Consider the following 18,005-nt stretch of genomic DNA (forward strand, 5'->3'; position numbering starts at 1 on the left):
CCCTTAAAAATGTAAAGGTGAAGCGTTGGTTTATTAAACAGACATATCTGTCACATCACCTGACGCAAGATGCTCTTGATGTGAGCATAAGTCCTGTCGAATTAAGAGCTGGGTGTGTTAGGAAGTGGGAGCTGTTAGTGTGTGTTTGTGAGAACTGTCCTTTGGCATTTATAAGCAAGAGCTTTCCTTAGCCTTTAAAGAAAAAATAACCCTTTGCAACTGCATTATTTATCACAATGCAACTTTTACTTTTGAAGGAGAGTAATACTGTGGATATTTTATACATAGACTCGTAATTGGAACTGGCTAAGGAAGAATATTGATTCTTCAAGTATAAACATTTGGTAGTAGTTTTGGTTAAACTTTTGTCTCTTGCCAAGCAAGGAATGTATGATCACAAAGAAACAGTAAACCTTACTGCTAGCAGCAAGCAGAGCATTTCTTTTGCAGCTGGGAAGACCCTTTATTGAAAATCTTTCCATTGCCTGGTTGAGATTATAGGCTTGAACTGGTATCTGTCTGAAGGAGGGAATGCTTTGGCTAGAGTATAGAAGGCTTGTTTAAGGTGTGTGCCTCATGTTTCCCCTGTTGGAACTGTTACCTATAAATATGCGTGTATCTATATAAAGTATATATTTTAGACCAGAAGTTTGAAACTGAGATTTCCATCTAGCAGAGAGTACCTTAGCAAGGGGCTGGGAGAAGAGTACTTTCTGATTCTTTTCATTACAGCACTGCCCACCCAATCCCAACTCCATACTCTAAAGATGGTCCTGGAACAGAGATTTGAAGCTGGGCTTTCAGCATCTTAAACTAGCTTCCTCTAAGCGTAAGGCAGTTTGGGATGTGAAAGTGTGATTACGAAAGGAATGTTGCATCTGGTGCTCTCTTTCTCATTGTGGCTGTAAGATTTTAAAAGATGTTGATTTATTACAGGTGTGAAGTGAGAGTCACTTCACAATCTTGAAAATTTTGCAGGCAGGACAGTGAAACCGATTCCTGTCCAACTGTTCCCACTGTGTGACGGCGAATATACAGATAATACTTGTCCTCCTGAAGTTTTAAAATAGCTTTACTAAATGTTTCTTTTTTCCCTCCTTTCAGATTTGTCACGGAACAGACTGTCAGAGCTTCCAGCAGAAGCATGTCACTTTGTCTCCCTCGAGAGTCTTAATTTGTACCAGAACTGCATTCGATATATCCCAGAGGCTGTTTTGAACTTACAGTCTTTAACATTTCTAAATATCAGGTAACGATTGTCTTAGAAATTTTGCTTTAGTAGTCTAGGTTTATAAATTTTGATGCATCCATGAGTAACGCTAACATGGTGTGTAATCATCACATTGTTATATTGTTTGTCATTGAATCAAAGCAACCTGAACCAGTCTTACCCACTTAGGTGGATCAGGGAACATGAGGATTAAGCAGCAGCTTGTAGAAGTGGAGTATGATGAAGAAAGCTAATTCCAACTTAAAGGACTCACAAAATAGATTCCAGTAGTTTTCATGTGAAATACAGACATGCAGACTGAAAAGAAAGGATAGGGCTTTTGGATAGTCTATACAATTCAGCTCTCGGCAGCTAAATAAGGCTTATGCAATTTCCCTTTACCTTCACTGTACTGGTGGCTTTTAAAGATCTTTCTCAAGCATTAACGCTTCTCTGCCAGCATTAAAAGCTAATGGCTGCAACTTAGCCTGTTGATGAAATTCAATTGTGTACAGCGTCCTCCATTTGTAGAAGGTCTCTTAAGAGGTGTGGAAAGTTCCTCGTCACAAATTGGCAGTGATATCAATCAAGAAAAAATTCAGGCTATTTCCTACTGGTGTTATACTTTTGCCAATTTAGTATGCTTACGTTTCTTTATTTTCTTTTTTTATTGATGGTGAGAATTGTAGGAATAGGATATGAATCAGGTATGGGTTTCCTATTGCTATGATCTCTAGTAGGTGCAGCCCAATTATTATCCTTTTAAAAGCTGCTGTTGGTTCACCTACTGCTCAGAACTTTTTTTTTTTGCTTTAATGGTAGGGAAATCTGGGTTTCAAGCATGAAACAATACAGCAGCATATTTCAGTAAATGTCAGCACCGGATCAAAACCTTAGTTAAGATCATAATCATTTTCTTTCTAATCATCCAATCACTGCTCCTTGCTATGTTTTATTTTTAAAGAGAATCTTTCTCTTTTACAATTCCGTTCTCATTCTGCCTGATTCTCATCTGAGGTTACGATCCAGTCATATGACCTCATATTTACTTTAATAGTAGTTTATTATGAAATGTCCAAGACTGTATTTTGGAATAGTGAAATCCATCATACCAGGATTCTTGATCCACATGATTTACTGAATATTTAAAGTATATTTCTAATTGAGTAAGTAATGACTTTCTCTGGCATTTTGTATGTGCTGACCTGCAATATTACATATCAGAAAGGCTTTTGCACTCTGTTCAAACATACTCATTTGTGACAGAGGGTGGCCAGTTATCAGAAGCACCTGAAAGGGCACGAAAATACCATATTCCCCAGCACTGAGTTTGAAAGCATCTAATATTCAGAGTTCGTTCACACATAACTAGATAAAGCAAGTAATGAAGAAAGACTTCATGGAACTACTTTTGCAATAGTTATTTAAAACTGAGTTGATCATCTAAATGGAGTGTGTTTTTTGTATGTGTCGTTCATTGCATTAAGATGTGAGGTGATTTCTCGTTAGAGTTCTGATGATTTTGTTTCCTTTCTGTCCAAAAAGTCGAAACCAGCTTTCAACATTGCCAGTACACCTCTGTAGTCTACCACTAAAGGTTCTGATAGCGAGTAATAATAAGTTGGTTTCAATACCTGAAGAAATTGGACAGCTCAGACAGCTGACAGAACTTGTGAGTATACAGTTATTTTTTTACTATTACTGTTCAGTCTTTAATTTTTAATTGATGTGTTTAATAGGTCCGAAGGTGCTTCAGAAGAAATAACAATTTTTTTTAAACTGATCAAAATAATGCAGTGATTAGGATGCTATCTGGGCATGTGCAAGACTGACATCTGTTTCTCATTCTGCTGTGAACTTCATGATTTTAAGCCAGTCACTTGTATGCAATAGCAAGTTACTTAAATCTGCTCTTAGCCTAAGAAAATTTCTGTCTGCTACAGTATGTGCAACTATGTTTTGACTTTGTATAGAGGTGTTAGAAAAGAGTTTGAAATACTCTGAGATCTTAAAAAAAATTTATGTGGAGGAAGATGCCTTGCACTGGAAAGCAAATAATCCCTGTCAATTTAACTAAGAATCTTCCCTATTTTTGAAAGGAAGGCTGGATGGAATTAGAGCTGTTGGTGCATTTGTTTCTGGCAAAAAGCTTTTATATAGCAAGTTGCACTGTCTCAAATAATATGGAATAGCTTGAATGAGATAACTTGAAATAAACTTCGACATCTGAATGCTTAATCTTTTAAAGCTTTTATTTCCCCATATATTTAAAATGAGAATAATGCTTCATATCAGCAATGAGATTTAATGAATATAAGGATCTGAGGTGTTATGTAAATAGTCATCTTTTTCTTTCAGTCCCTAAATAAAACACTACCTATTGTAAGTAACGGAGGCTTACCAGTCAGTGGTGGTAATGTCTAAACTGCTAACTCATTCTTTACTTTTACTTTGTAGGATGTGAGCTGTAATGAAATACAGACAATACCTCCACAGATTGGCAATTTGGAATCCTTGCGGGACCTAAATGTCAGAAGAAATAATTTGGTGCGTTTACCTGAAGGTGAGATAAAGGCTGTCAGTTGTAACAGCAGAAGCTTCAAGCACTTCTTTATTTTCAATGCCTTTTTCTTCCCCTGAGAGCTAGAAGCAGTGTTCTTAATTATTTTGTAAAACACATATTTTTATACTCTTGCTTTTGAATCTGCTGAGTTATGTTTATTTTCTATCTCCAGAGCTTGCTGAGTTGCCTTTGATTCGATTAGATTTCTCCTGCAATAAAATAACAACAATACCAGTTTGTTATAGGAACCTCAGACATCTGCAGACCATCATGTTAGAGAACAACCCTCTCCAGTCACCCCCTGCACAGGTAAACTGCAGCTAGGAATTCAGATGACTAGCTCAACTAAAAAGGGCAGAACAAAGTTAAAAGCTGAAGGATTGTATTACAAACTTTATTTAAGAACAGGAGGACTTTAAATAGTGTTGTCTAAAAGTAAATGTACAGCACAGCTTGAAAAATCCCTCTTTCTTCTCTTACTTTACTGTATTAGTAGTCTCACCTATGGGATATTACTAAGAATTCCACTGTTAGCATTGTAGCTGAGTGTTAGCTGAACATTTCTGCTTTCAGTATAGGAGAGAGGAAGCTCTGTTAGGCAAGACTGATTTTGCACCACTCAAATGTTAGAATTTTGACTGAGGCCTCAGTGCTGCTGTTTTATAGAATCATAGAATCATTAAGGTTGGAAAAGACCTCTAAGATCATCAAGTCCAACCGTCAACCCAACACTACCATGCCCACTAAACCATGTCCCTAAGCGCCTCATCTACTCGTCTTTTAAATATCTCCAGGGATGGTGACTCAACCACTTCCCTGGGCAGCCTGTTCCAAGGCCTGACCACTCTTTCAGTGAAAAAGTTTTTCCTAATGTCCAGTCTAAACCTCCCCTGGTGCAACTTGAGGCCATTTCCTCTCGTCCTATTGCTAGTTACTTGGCAGAAGAGACCAACCCCCACCTCGCTACAACCTCCTTTCAGGTAGTTGTAGAGCGCGATGAGGTCTCCCCTCAGCCTCCTCTTCTCCAGGCTAAACAGCCCCAGTTCCCTCAGCCGCTTCTCATAAGAGAAGGTGTGCAGGAGAGTGCTGCTTTGCAGCAGAGTGCTCAAAGTGGCCTTTGAGCTAGAAACTGCATTATGGTTAGTGACTAATTTGATTTTTAACGTGGATATATAAGCCCTTGAGTATTACAGGTTCTACTGTGAGCTGCTGCTTCTGAGTCAACAGTGGCACTTGCTAAGACCTGTAGTTTCAGTAGGGTTTTGCCTCCCTTTTGAAAGCAAAGACAGCTGTTACTGGCTTCATTCACTTTAAATTTGAGCTTTCTTTGGCAGTCTGCCACTGCCATTCAAAGCTGGGCATGGGTGGGATGCATCTGTTCCGATGCCAAGGGTATAAATTCTGGTACTTGTAAATGCCTATGTCTTGTTTACATGATGAAATTTCAGCATCCAGCTGACGAAGTTGCATGCAGACCAGATGTATTTGGAGGACAACTTCCATTTGTCTATCACGGGCATCCCATGATGCTCCACTATAGCTGTTTCTCAAAAATGCAGTGAGATTAGAAGAAAAGATGCATTGCTTGACATAAATACGCTCATTTATTACTCTCAGCTACAGGTTAAATATCTGTAGAGTCCTTTGAAAATGTATTATCAAATTATACTTACGTAATTTTTAATTTTTTTTTTTTTAAGATATGTATAAAAGGGAAAATTCACATATTTAAATACCTGAACATAGAAGCATGCAAGATAGCTCCAGACTTGCCTGATTATGATAGGAGACCCATGGGATTTGGATCTTGGTAAGTTTTGCACAATCCAGGTTCCTAGTTTTGATGATATTCAGGAAAATTTTGTCGGTCATCTGAGTTTTTTAAAAAAAAAAAAAAATAGATCCAAGGATTGTTCTTTGGTAAGTGCATTAATGGAGGTGGCTTTGAAGAATATCATTTGTGTTATCTCATGGTGCATTCTAACAAGGTACCACTATATAAGAAGTGAGGAGCAGCTCAGAAGAATACCTGGGCAATATCATATGAAAGGCAGTGCTAGAGTTGATATACCGTAAGAAGAGAGTGTTGGTATCTTCACAGTACAGGGGGCATGCTCTCATGTTATTAACATGTGCATTCAGTTTATAAGATCTTAATGTTTTCCACATACTTACTGAAGTATATCCCTGCTGTGATTTTTAACCTTTTGTACAGAATTTTATAACTGCTGTGCTCAAACTGCAGGTGTAAATGCTGATCTCCACCCCATTAGTAAACTCTTATTTTTGGCAAGCTTTCACTTGGCACTATTGCTTAGCATTGTAACACAAATATTGGAACAGTCAGCCATATCAGCTGCTAAATTAAGATGTCTAGAGACAAGTGTGAGTTAAGATTTATTTCTGTTACGTGATATAGAAGAAAGGGAGTCAGTGAAGTATGAAACTAAATATATACAAAAATTACCTCAGTCGTCTTGGAAGGTGGTAATAAGGTGTGGAGGAATAAGTTGCTAAATGATTTACCGCTGTCTCGGCAGCAATAAAACACAAATCGGAGGCCCTCACGATAAATCATCATGAGTCAGATTTGTGAAGAAGAATTTGCATGAGGGACTGACAGAGTGATTCCTCATCAGCACTGAATGTCTTAAATTATTTTTCTAGATGAGGTCAACATATGAGCATTTTATGAGTGTTACTCAGTTTCCTAGAGTATAAGCTGTTGCAGAAGGTTTCTGCATAATACTGGGGATGCTGTCCTGTTACTGAAAAGAAAAGGCTCTAATTGATAAACTGCCATGATCTGTTTCTCTCTAGCATAGTTTGTTTGTTTTTTAAGATAAATTCCAACAAGATCAGTGGGCTATGTGTTTACTGATTTATTGTTGTCGGTGGTTGTATATTACTATGGAAGTTTTCATTAATTGCTTTTGTGAAATGAGAAGAATTAATGTATTTTAATCATAGCTTGGAATTATGAATGTAAAAACAAGTGCAGAACTGGTTGAGGATGCTTTCTCTAGAGTTGCTTCCAGATGAAATGAGCTTCAGCTGGCTTTCCTTTAGCTGTATTTCCATCCCCAAGAGGAGAAGAGTTGGTCATAGAATTACTTGTTTTTACCATGCTGTTTAGGGCATTTAGTGTGGCAGTTGATTCCTCCTCTCTTCATGTACCTATGGAAGAACTGTCCATGGATCAGAGTACACGTTAGGAGAAAATGGTAGAATAATCCAGTGGAAGAGAGGATCCCAAATTATTATATTCTTGTGGAACTTGGGATGAGAGAAATAAAAGCATTAAACTACAATATAGTTAGTATTTCCAGGCAAGTCACAAGAGCTTTATGTTTGTTATCTTCAAAGGTGACCGATAGAAATAAGGTATCAGTCAGTACACTTAGACTTCGTTGCTGTTTTATCTGATAAGCTAAGTGAAATACCGTGGAGGTTAAGAATCTGAAGCTGAGTGGTAGAGACTCTTAAAGTTCAAAAAAGTTTGATTCGTGCAGTCAGTTCACTTTTGATCAAACATTTTTTTTAATAACAAAGTTGTTAATACTGCTAATAAAACAAGATATTCTGAAACATTATGGCAGAAAGTGTGGTTTGGAGGTTCTAGTGCAGCTAATTATTTGTTTTAGCCTTGTCACATTATATCAGACTGGCTTACCAAAGTGATATCTTGTATGTTACAGTCCTTTTCTAAGCATAAGCTATGTGAAATTTATCTTGCAGCAAGTTTTGATCTGCTGCAGCCAGTCTCTCGTTTGCAACGCTGAAGTTAAGAGCAGCTCAGGTTGGTGCCGGAGTGAATGTGATTGAGAGGAGGCAGAACTGTCGAAGCCATGTAGCAATTCCTTTGGCACTGAGGCAGACTGGTATAGCGTGGAGTTAGAAGGTTTAAAATATGAAGTACTCATACATAAACCAGTGTAGTGGATATTCTGGGATTTGGGCAATTGCTCGCTCTTACAGAAGTTAAAAATACATGTTTCATTGTGGCTTTGGAGCTGTGCTTTAGTCTTTGAAATGTTGGCAAGTCTTTCCTTTGGCTGTTGGTCTTACCAGGCGTTTAGCTTCTCTTCCTTTGATTTCGAGCTGTATGTAGCTTCCCGGGTAAGTTGTAGTTGCCCCAAGATGCCTTGATCTATCTAAATGCTTAATTGTTGTTCCTTGTAGCTTGTTGGTCAGGGAGGAATAAAAATCTTAAGTCTCAACTGATTTCAGGATGGCTGCTCCATGATTATAATCATGTAAAGCATGTAGCATTTAATAGTTGTTTTAGATGTGAGAGTTGGGGAGATAGAAAAAGGCTTTCATGTTAAAAAGGAGAGAAGAGTCCTGGGAACAGTGATTATGAATTTTTGAGCTTCCAGATTACCGTAGTGTTAGATGTATAGCTTTTCAAAAGCTGTAATTGAAAAGAAAGGCTAAAAGAAGAAAATTTGTATCAAAATACTTCTCTATTTTAGAGATGTAGCCAAATAGTAATTTTGATGCTCTTCAATTCGGAATAATTGTTCAACTTAGAACAGGGTTCTCCAGAGATTCTGAAAATATTGGTGCATTTAAAATGGAATTATACTGCAGATGGATTTGTCTTTTCTCTGATCCTGTTTTAAATCCAGTATTTAAGTACTGTGAACTGTTAGCATAAGTATGGTTCTTTTGTCAGTGATTCAAGTTAATAATTCTTTAACTGCACTGGGTGATTTCATGGTCTTTCTTTTTTCTTCCCCACACAAAAGAAGGGAGTTGTTTTTCCTTTCCCCTCACTTCTTGCTAGGGGTTTATTATGCAGATGATTTTTCTGTTCAAATACAGGGGCCATAAAGATGGAACTCTTTTGAGTTAATCAAAACTCCATGCAGGCACAAGAGCTTGTCTTTTGGTGTACATTTGCAGAATCTACATCTGCATAGAAGCAACTTTTCTTATCTGTAGCCCTCCATCCCTCCTCTTAGTTTTTTGCCATTTTATGTCTATCTGAAAATTAAAATAGCCCAGGGTAATAGTCTGCCACTGTTTTACAAAGTCCCATGCACGCACACAGTGCTGCATAAATAATCATCATAATCAAATAGTAATTTGAAAATAAGTATTTCCCAAAAGAGGGGTTTTAGAGGGAGCAGCAACTTGAGAGCAATACCAGTGAGAAAATGACCTGCAATTTAGTTATGATGGGGTGAAGCAATTAGCTTCCTGAAATTCGTTCTTCCTTGTGTATTATGTAGTAATTACTGCTGCAGTTCTCCCTGGGGCATCGAGTGCCAGTAGGACAGTTGAGTCATTGTGAAATGCCATCTGCAGTGGATCAGACAAGTCCCATTGTCTCTTTTGCTGTAGCTATCTGCAGTGGTTGCCAGACTGGACATCTGTGATGGCTGTACTGCTGAATTACATAGTTTCTGAGCCCAGAAATTTAGAGAGGAACTGTATGGCTGTTTGGTTATGTGCATTGTAACACTGGGCACATGTCTAATGCCTTTGTCTAGACATGTCATTGACAAAGTTAGGCTTTGTAGATGAAAACTGTACTTCTATATTTATTATATTATGAAGTATTTGAAATACTGTCCAGCTTACTGCACAGTTTCTTAGGTAGGTAATTATGATACAGAAGATAGTTATATAATACATTCTGCGTACTTTTGTGTAGAAGTATATTGTGATATACCTGTATTTTCGGTAATTTTACATGGGTTTATGTTTACATATGAAAAATTCTGTGGGACAGTGTTTTTCAACCAAAACATAGTAACTAGCAGAAAACGAAAGTTTGACTTGTTAAACAGTGAAACAAGAGACCACTTTGCAGCTTTCTTTGTCATAATTTCTGCATGGGAACTGTTTGAAGTACGGATATATACTTTGGATCAGATTAGTTCTTAAAATGCTAGGCAGTGGCAGGTGGACAGCTGACTGACGAATATGTTTGTAGTGTAAGCACATGCCTCTTGCCCTATGTGGCAAATACAATATGATGCTTTCTAATATGCTGAGCTTGTGAACACACTGCAACTGTGCTTGGTAGCTTATTCTGCTTTTGTTCTGTAATAGATGAGAAGCTTTTGGTGGTGTTTATATTACAGTAACTAAAACTATGTGTTTGACAGCCATGAGGAGCTCTATTCCAGCCGGCCGTATGGAGCACTTGATTCTGGCTTCAATAGTGTGGACAGTGGAGACAAAAGATGGTCAGGAAATGAAGTAAGTGTTGCAGCTTTATTTTTGTTGAGTGCAGTATTGTACAGGAAAGAGAAGTAGTAAGTATACATCTGGAAGCATATTCAGTAGGCAACATGTATATGCTAGTGTGCAGGTTGCCTTGAGCCAAAATTATTTGTTGTTTTATTGGAGAAAAACAAACATAATTTTATATGGGATGGACACAAAGTTGGAAATAATGAAGAGAAATGTATAAAACAGTGCATGACAGATGAATTTACTGGAGCATAAAAGATGAGAAAAAGGGGGTTCCTCATTGTAAAAGCAGCTTATAACTGTATCATATTACAATGTTGAGTCAACTACAATTACTCGTGAGTAGTTGTTTCAATAAAATAAATATGAACATGAAAATTAAGCTTCAAAAATGAGATGGAAATTTCATCTTCTTTTTTTGCAGCTTGTTTCAAATGCTAAAATTAAAATCTGTTTGCCATTTAGAAGCAGGAAAATGGGATCTCTTAGCAAGGAGACTGTCAATTATTCTTCCAAGGAAGAAGCTCCCTTTTCCTCTTGGGACAACTAGAAAAGGCAGTAGCTAAGACGTAAAGTGTTTCAGTGAGCTATACTCCGTATGCCTGCTTGCACTCCTAGCTTGGTTTTTGAGAGGGTTCTAGGAGTTTCCATCCTGGGATGTTTTCAAGCACGCGCAGATATTGCAAACAAAACTGTAGGCAAGCTTTTTTTCAAGAACGCTTAAATAAATGTTTTTTTAAAACAAGATTCTATAGCTGTATTTTGCTTTAAGTTAGTGTTTTGTAGATGCAAAACAGGACAGTTGAAGTAAAAACATAAATCAAGAGGTAGTAGCTTACAAGACAATGTTTCCAAAGAAAAGTGTTTCTTGATTTCACTGTTTGTTTTCTAAAGCCAACAGATGAGTTCTCAGATCTGCCTTTACGTGTGGCAGAGATCACTAAAGAACAGAGACTGCGAAGAGAAAGTCAGTATCAAGAAAACCGAGGGAGCACAGTCGTAACTAATGGTGGAGGTAAATAGCGATCTTTGGCTAACAATATTTATTGTCATGATTATTAAAGTTCCAGAATATTTGCTCTAAACAGTGGGTTGTCTAAAGAGGAAAGAGAGGAAGGTCTAGATGGAATGACACAAAAACACAGTTGTGTGAACAGTGTAAAAACACTGTTGTATTAAGGGTGTTACAAGGCAAAATCAAATAGCATCAGAATTAGGATTATCTGGGAAACATTGTCAGCTTCTACATATGTGCTGTGTTAAAGTCTCCAAATGCTTCAAACAGTATTTTGGAATCTTGAATTTCGGTGCATGGAGTTTTGCTGCTTGAGCTCCTGGGGAAAATTTACAGCAGTAGTAAATTGTCAGTGCTTTTGTTGACTGCTGTCGGAACAGGATAAGTAATTTTGTCAGGGAATTTCATATTTCCAAGTAGCAAAAGTGTCTCGTTCGGTAGTCTCGGGTTTTAATGCAAGCATGCAAGCCATCTAGGAGGAACAGGTATTTTTGAGTGACATTGCTTTTTTGTACCTTCTCAATTTGTTGTCCTGCTGTCTTACAGTAGCACCCTCATATTTGTTCAAGAGGTGATAGGGCCTCCCATGTTTCTTGATCTCCACAGTCCTTCTCAATTTTAACTTCCAATAATCTGCTGCAACCTCTGGCTCACAGTTCAGTCCTCTTCTTGTTTATATGTCCCAGTTTTAGCGTTCTTCCAGATTTGTTTTTTTCAGTCATTCCCTCTTCTCCATTTTTTTTTTTTGCACTACCGATTATTAGATCTCATCCCCATATAATTTGATTAATTATTCTTCTTTCTTAGCTGCTCCTTGTTTTCTGTTTCCTCTAATGGCTCCAGTTCATATTCCCTATCTGAGTCTCGCTATTACCAGCTAGTTCTAATCTTCTGCACCCAACTCCCATTTTTTCTTCCTTCTTCCCTCTTCGTCCCCCCCTTCATCTTTTGCCATCTTCTTTTCTTGGTCTTATTCTTCTCTGCCACAATATTTTGTTTGCTTTGCCACCTTCTAGAAATATCTGAAACTTTTTGGTTGACTCACACTCTTTTACACATTAACGGACAAAAAATTCAGTTCAAACAGTTAAATTCTGGCAAAGTTCTAAGAATTAAAGACATGGTGTTATGGGAAGCTGTGGGCAGCCTTAATAACAGGTAGTGCTGCCAGCTCCACCTCTAAGACTAACTTTATTTTGTTCTTTGGGTTTTGTACACAAGGGATTTCGAAATACCTCACTAGTCTTTTAAGATGGAGCACAGTCAGTTCATGTATCTGAGAGGGGCACAAGCCATAGCATGTAGCTGTCAGTGATCCAGGAGATCCTTTCCAATTTTGTGTTCCTAATACAGTTACTAATGTCTTTCACCCTCTACTGTATTATTACTATTATTTAAGTTTAATAAGCAAGGCTGGAAAGAAGGGGGTTTTTGTTTTGGTTTGGTTTGTTGTTTTTATTTTTTAAGATTTGAAACTGAGATGGAGATTTAATGAAGCCAAAGTATATAGGAATGCTGTTTTGGATGGTTGTAGTAGCAGAGGAGGTGGCTTTGGCAGTAACAGTTGCTAGATTGTGTGGTGAGGCAAAGAGAAGTCTGTTTTAGACAAGCAGGAAAGGGGCGGGGGAGTAGAAAAAGAATGTCTGCAAGAGAGTCTGGAGCAAGTTTGGGGAGAGTTTTGAGGAAAAGAAAGCACTAGTGCTCAGAAAGGGAGCTTATGCTTTCCCCTGCATCCCCAGCACAGTATTTTTCACCAGGGTAGTTTGCTCCATGTCATGACTCTCAGAATCCTGGGCAGAATGTGTAAAAGCAGTGACAAGTGAAAAAATTGCCCTACATAATATCGCCCACACAAGGGAAAATCAATACTAGCCAAACTGTGCTGTTTCTTGCTCTCATTTCAGTGGTTCCTAATTACTTTCTTAATTCCTCTTTTTAAAATAAAACTGCACGTGCTTTTATATTGTTTTAGAGGGGTTTTGTTGCTTTCTGTACTGTCCTTCGTTATTTCCACATTTTTGTATTTATTCCATTTGCATCCAGATAACTTGGACATGCTGCCCTCTGTTTTGTTGTTGTAGTAGTAAGAATAGTAGAAGTATCTGTCATATCCATTCTAATTTTTCTGACAGAGATGAATTAGAACCAAGAGAAATTATTCAAAATGTACACAAATCATTGTACAGCCTTGGTGTTAGTTGATAGATAGTTTTCAGTATTGAAAAAAAATCACAGTATTTATTTTACTTTTTCAGGCACTGCAGAAGTATCTGCGGCCAGCAATTTAAAACTATGTGCTTAATACATGTTTCTCATTGCTTTTTAAAAACCATTACTTTTACCATTATTTCAAAATCTGATGTTTAACAAATGTTAGTGGGCCAGACAAAATTCAAGAGCTTTCAGGCTGAGCTTTCCCAGACGGAAGAAAAACAGTAGGGCCTTAGTTCCTGGCATTGCTTTTGTGTTGTTTTTTCCCTCTCCTGTTGGTTATCTAATTATGGGTGTTTTCTTTGTGTATGTATGTCAAGTGGAACATGATCTCGATCAGATCGACTATATTGATAGCTGTGCCACAGAAGAGGAGGAGGAAGAGGTGAGGCAACCCAAGTGCATGGACTCAGACAGCCTCAGCTCACAATTCATGGCATATATTGACCAGCGGCGAATCTCTAATGAGGTGGTGCTTTTACTTAAATTAGATAAATTCATATGCCCCAGGAAAGCCTTTGTGATGGTATTAATGCTTCTTGTCCTCAGAGGTTTTCTTTGTTTTTTTTTTTTAAAAAAAAAAAAAAGAATTTAAAAAAAACATTAAGTCTGATGTGGGGGAAGAGCACAGTGTTGTGCTTTGTGGAGGGTCAGAGCTGGAGTGTTAAGCTGTTCCTAAGTGCCCTTTGGGATATGTGGAATAAGTCTACGGCAGCCACGCTGTGTTCCTGTCATGAGTTCTTGCAAGCTTGTGCTTTAGGCATATGTGAAGTAAATGCTTTTTCCAAAGGAGTGCTCTTTTCAGAAAACACTGAAGTTGTTGCTTCCAACTGGTAATGGGTGATATCTAGAAAATTGTTAACCTTTACTTGGTAGTACTGAATATACACCAGCTTTTTCAAGGGAAAAATGTTGATTATGATCAGTGTAAAAAATTTAGTGCAGGAATTTTGCCAATTAATTTGGCTGTTCATGTTGATTATAAGTTATTTGCCAGGAAACTCACTGACTTGAGCATCCATTTTAAGTTTAGACTAACTTAAATATTCAGACTTTTCAGAAAGCCTACTATTTGCAGCAAATGATTTCTTTCTCTCTTACCGTTGAGCAAGGCTGGAACCCACAGGTAGAGACTTGGATATGTATGTAGTCACCTTTCTGAACAAAAGCCGTCATCTGTAGTTTCAGATAAACCTGACGTGAAACTGTCCTCAGTCAGTAAAAGTATACAGTTAAATGAATAATAAGTAAAATTATTGCTAGACAGGTTAGAAAGTTCTCCAGACAGCTTTTTACAAATGTCTAGAAACAGACGTGAGTAGCTCTGGACATTGCCCTGTTTTCTCCTCTCACAGAAAAAAGGAAAAAAAAAAAGGGGGGGCAAAATAGCCTCTCGGTTGTTTTTTTTCCCAAAAAGTCTAAACAGTATCTTTTTCTTTTTTGTATTTTTGTTCTCAAGTATCTTTCTGTTTGAGCTGATATGTAATACTTGCACTGCAATGCTGCATTTTAGAAATCTCAGTAACAGTAACTGCAGTGTAATTCCTGAGAGTCAGGATGTGTGCATCCACTTCACCGTAACATATGGATGAAGTTTGTTTTCACATATTTTTTGACAGCATTCACAATATACTATGCTAATAATAGCTGCTTTAATTGATTGCTTACTGTATCCAAATGATGTCCTGGTGCAGTCAAAGGCAATGATTCTAGTAAAATTACTGTCACTTTTCTTTAGCTCATGTCATTTCATTGCTTTCTAGCTGCACAAGGATTAGTGTGCAACTGGAGTTGCTTTGAAATTGGATGAATTGCCAAAACTGGAAGATGCCTTTGTTCCAGTTGTAGCAGCCGCTGCTGTGAACAGATGGAGAAAACTGTTCCTTGTTAAGTCATTTGGACGGTGCACTTTTGGAAAGTGTCCTCAGAAATCGAACCTATAGAAACAGATTTTCAGCCACATGTTTCCTTCTGTGTTCTATCAGTCTTAATTAATACCACAGCTACACAGTTCAGTGGCTCACTGTACATACTACATGAATAACCTGTCTGAGAAAATCTTCGTAGTTGATATGCTTAAATGGTACCTATTGTGCTGCAATTCAAATGTGTCCTTCCAAAGTTTTGTATGTTTTGAAGCAGAAATATACTTGCTTTTTGAAGAAAGAAAAAAAAAATGTGGATCTTTAGTATACATGTAGGAGCCTGGTTCCTATTTTGTCCACTTTATATTACTGTTTACTGTGTTTAAAATCAGTGACACAGATATCTGAGAGGTGCATTCATTTTGCAAATCTCATAAATTCAATATCAAATCACAAAAGCTGATGGCACTTGAAGCATAGACACAAGAGCAAAACTCAAAAAAGGCAGCTATTGGCAATACAACCCAAGGATTCTTTGCTGTAAATAGTGAAAAGGCATTGATCAACATGAAAAAAGCTATTCATAGGGATCTATCTATTCATAAAAATTAAACTGCTTTTAACTGAAGCAGTAGTTTGTCTAAAAAGACAATCCAAAATACTCTACTACTTAGGAAGGCTAACTGTGTGCAATATAGCAACATACATACAGGCATGAGTGAAAATTGACAAGTTAATCTTGAAGAGTTTTCATCTTCCTACATTAATGGGTATCAGTAATAGTTTTAAAATAACACCAAGGACAATATGTCTCTGTTCCCAAAGGGATAAATTATTTCATAGCTCAAATTAAGCCTAAGATGTTCTCATTCATCCCATGTTTTGTTTTCTTAGTCCCTCTGTGACCTGTCTTTAGGGCATCTTAAGAGAGCATCACCTGTTGTATCCTGTATTTCTGAGAGTTCAGACTGCATTGCTGTACACTTGTATATACTTTCTTCAGAGCTTAACTCTACATTTCTTCTATGTTACATTAATTATTTTTTACCTACCTTTACTCCTCTGCATGTTTCTTAATAGTGGAGGTTTTTAAAGTCTTAAATTTACCAGTAGCGACATTTAATCTTGAAACTAAAGTTTCTTTAAATCGCAGGAAAAAATAAAAGTGAGCTTGCCTAGTTGGAAATTTAACATCCCTGAGTTGTGTTTTGTGGTTCTGTGTCAGGTATTTTGAATACCAGTAGTTACAAATGTTGCTCTACAAAGAGATTCTTTGACATTAATGTACAGTATTCTGAACAAGTTGCTAACACTCTTCTGTGTTATTTTGCTTAGAGCTCACCAGTAAAGCCTGTATCCGTCAGAGAATTTCAAAGAACAGAGGATACAAGACGATATTTACATCAAAACAGGTAAGAATATGTGGAAACAGTAATTTTATCCAAAGTTTCATGATGAATGCAGAGTGCATATTTACTGAATATGTTTAGAAAATGACATTGTTTTCTGAGAAATGTGCATGACACTTGATTTATAAACTACTGTTCCATATTAGGAATTTGCATTCTAATAATGGTAGTGACCAAAAGGCTTGGCTTTAAATCAGTTGGTTAAAGAAATCTGGCACATTAAAGTGTGTACTTTTAAACGGATTTAGTATCAGGTTTTCATGATTTAATTTGTGCTTTGATAAATAGTTGACTTAAGCTATATTACACAGCAGACAGAAGGGATAAACGTACTGCAGGTTTAGGGCAAGCATAAAAAGAGTTACTATAGAGTATCTGATGTGCTATGAGGTCACATTCTTGGTGGACTCTTGGTACCTGTAGTACTGTGTGGGATTCATTTAAATTAAAATGGGCTTTTCTGTGCCATAATCGTGAGCTTACATCGGGGAAAAGAAAGGATAGAATGGGAGTCAATGCTGAAAACAGGTCGCTTAGTTGAAGGAAATAGACTTTTTGAATTATGCCCATACTCTTTAATGATTTCTTGGCTTATTGAAGGGAATGCTTATCCATAAAATATGGGTCAGAGTTGGACAGAATATAAATGAGGTGGTCAGGTTTGAGAAGAGACTTTTGGGTGTCTAGTTAAAAGAACAGAAGCTAAGCAAATTCATAGCTTCTTGCTAATGGAACTAAAATCAAAATTGGTAGAACCTTTACTATGCTATTGAAGCATTTCAGTATTCTGTGGAGTGAAAGTAAATGTGCAAGGACTTAGCAGAAAACCGGCTCAATTGTACTAGGAATGTTTAAAAAAACAAACAAACAAAAAAAAAAAAACAAAAAAAAAACTGCTAGCCATAAGTATGTCATTACTTTACACCGTCAGTAGAAATTAATTTTTAATGGCATTCTAAAATGATACTGAAACAGAAAATGAAATCAAGAATAGTGTGTAAATTTTTCCAGAGCTATGGCAACATTTTGATAGGCATTTTGAAATGTGCAGGAAATGTGTGGATACAGTAGCTGTAAAAGAGGGTAACTCCTTCAGTATATATGAACATCCTTTATCCTGTAGTGTCTACAGGTAAGGCATAAAATAATACAGCAGTCTGACGTGTTCTCCCCAAATAAAGTGAGTGCTCTCGGTTTGAAAGACTGATTTTGTGTTTGTTTACTTATTTTTTGTTTTTCTATTTAAACATTGTGGTCAACATGGAAATAGTTAGACTTTACAAACACTGGATTCCATGACATATCTGAAGGAAATAAGACAAGAGAAGGCTACTTAGCCAGGAGAGAGCTGCTGTTTACATAGAGAGATTTTAATGATAAAGGAAATTGTACTTCACCAGGGTATCCAATATTTTCAAAATTTAACGTGGATCTTCACGCGGAAGTAGCTAATCAACGATCTAAATTAATTGTAGCTTATTCATATTACGCTGCAGCAGAGTGAAATTCTTGATGAGGCACTAAA

At 37.1% G+C, this 18,005-nt stretch overlaps 1 protein-coding gene across 1 annotated transcript in view; it reads left to right on the forward strand.

Moving 5' to 3' along the window:
* Positions 1-1,104: 1,104 nt before the first annotated feature.
* Positions 1,105-18,005, forward strand: part of LOC104076085 (leucine-rich repeat and calponin homology domain-containing protein 3-like) — a gene marked incomplete at its 5' end in the record, with an annotated part of 43,311 nt that continues 26,410 nt past the window's right edge. Inside the window, 9 exons of the mRNA XM_009576813.1 lie at positions 1,105-1,249; positions 2,756-2,882; positions 3,668-3,773; positions 3,946-4,082; positions 5,474-5,583; positions 9,893-9,986; positions 10,875-10,995; positions 13,527-13,675; positions 16,407-16,483. Coding sequence (XP_009575108.1) covers positions 1,105-1,249; positions 2,756-2,882; positions 3,668-3,773; positions 3,946-4,082; positions 5,474-5,583; positions 9,893-9,986; positions 10,875-10,995; positions 13,527-13,675; positions 16,407-16,483 — 1,066 coding nt within the window. The remainder of the gene's footprint in view (positions 1,250-2,755; positions 2,883-3,667; positions 3,774-3,945; positions 4,083-5,473; positions 5,584-9,892; positions 9,987-10,874; positions 10,996-13,526; positions 13,676-16,406; positions 16,484-18,005) is intronic.

The sequence above is a fragment of the Fulmarus glacialis genome, unplaced genomic scaffold (genome assembly GCF_000690835.1).
Source record: "Fulmarus glacialis isolate BGI_N327 unplaced genomic scaffold, ASM69083v1 scaffold38034, whole genome shotgun sequence".
Taxonomy (NCBI): domain Eukaryota; kingdom Metazoa; phylum Chordata; class Aves; order Procellariiformes; family Procellariidae; genus Fulmarus; species Fulmarus glacialis.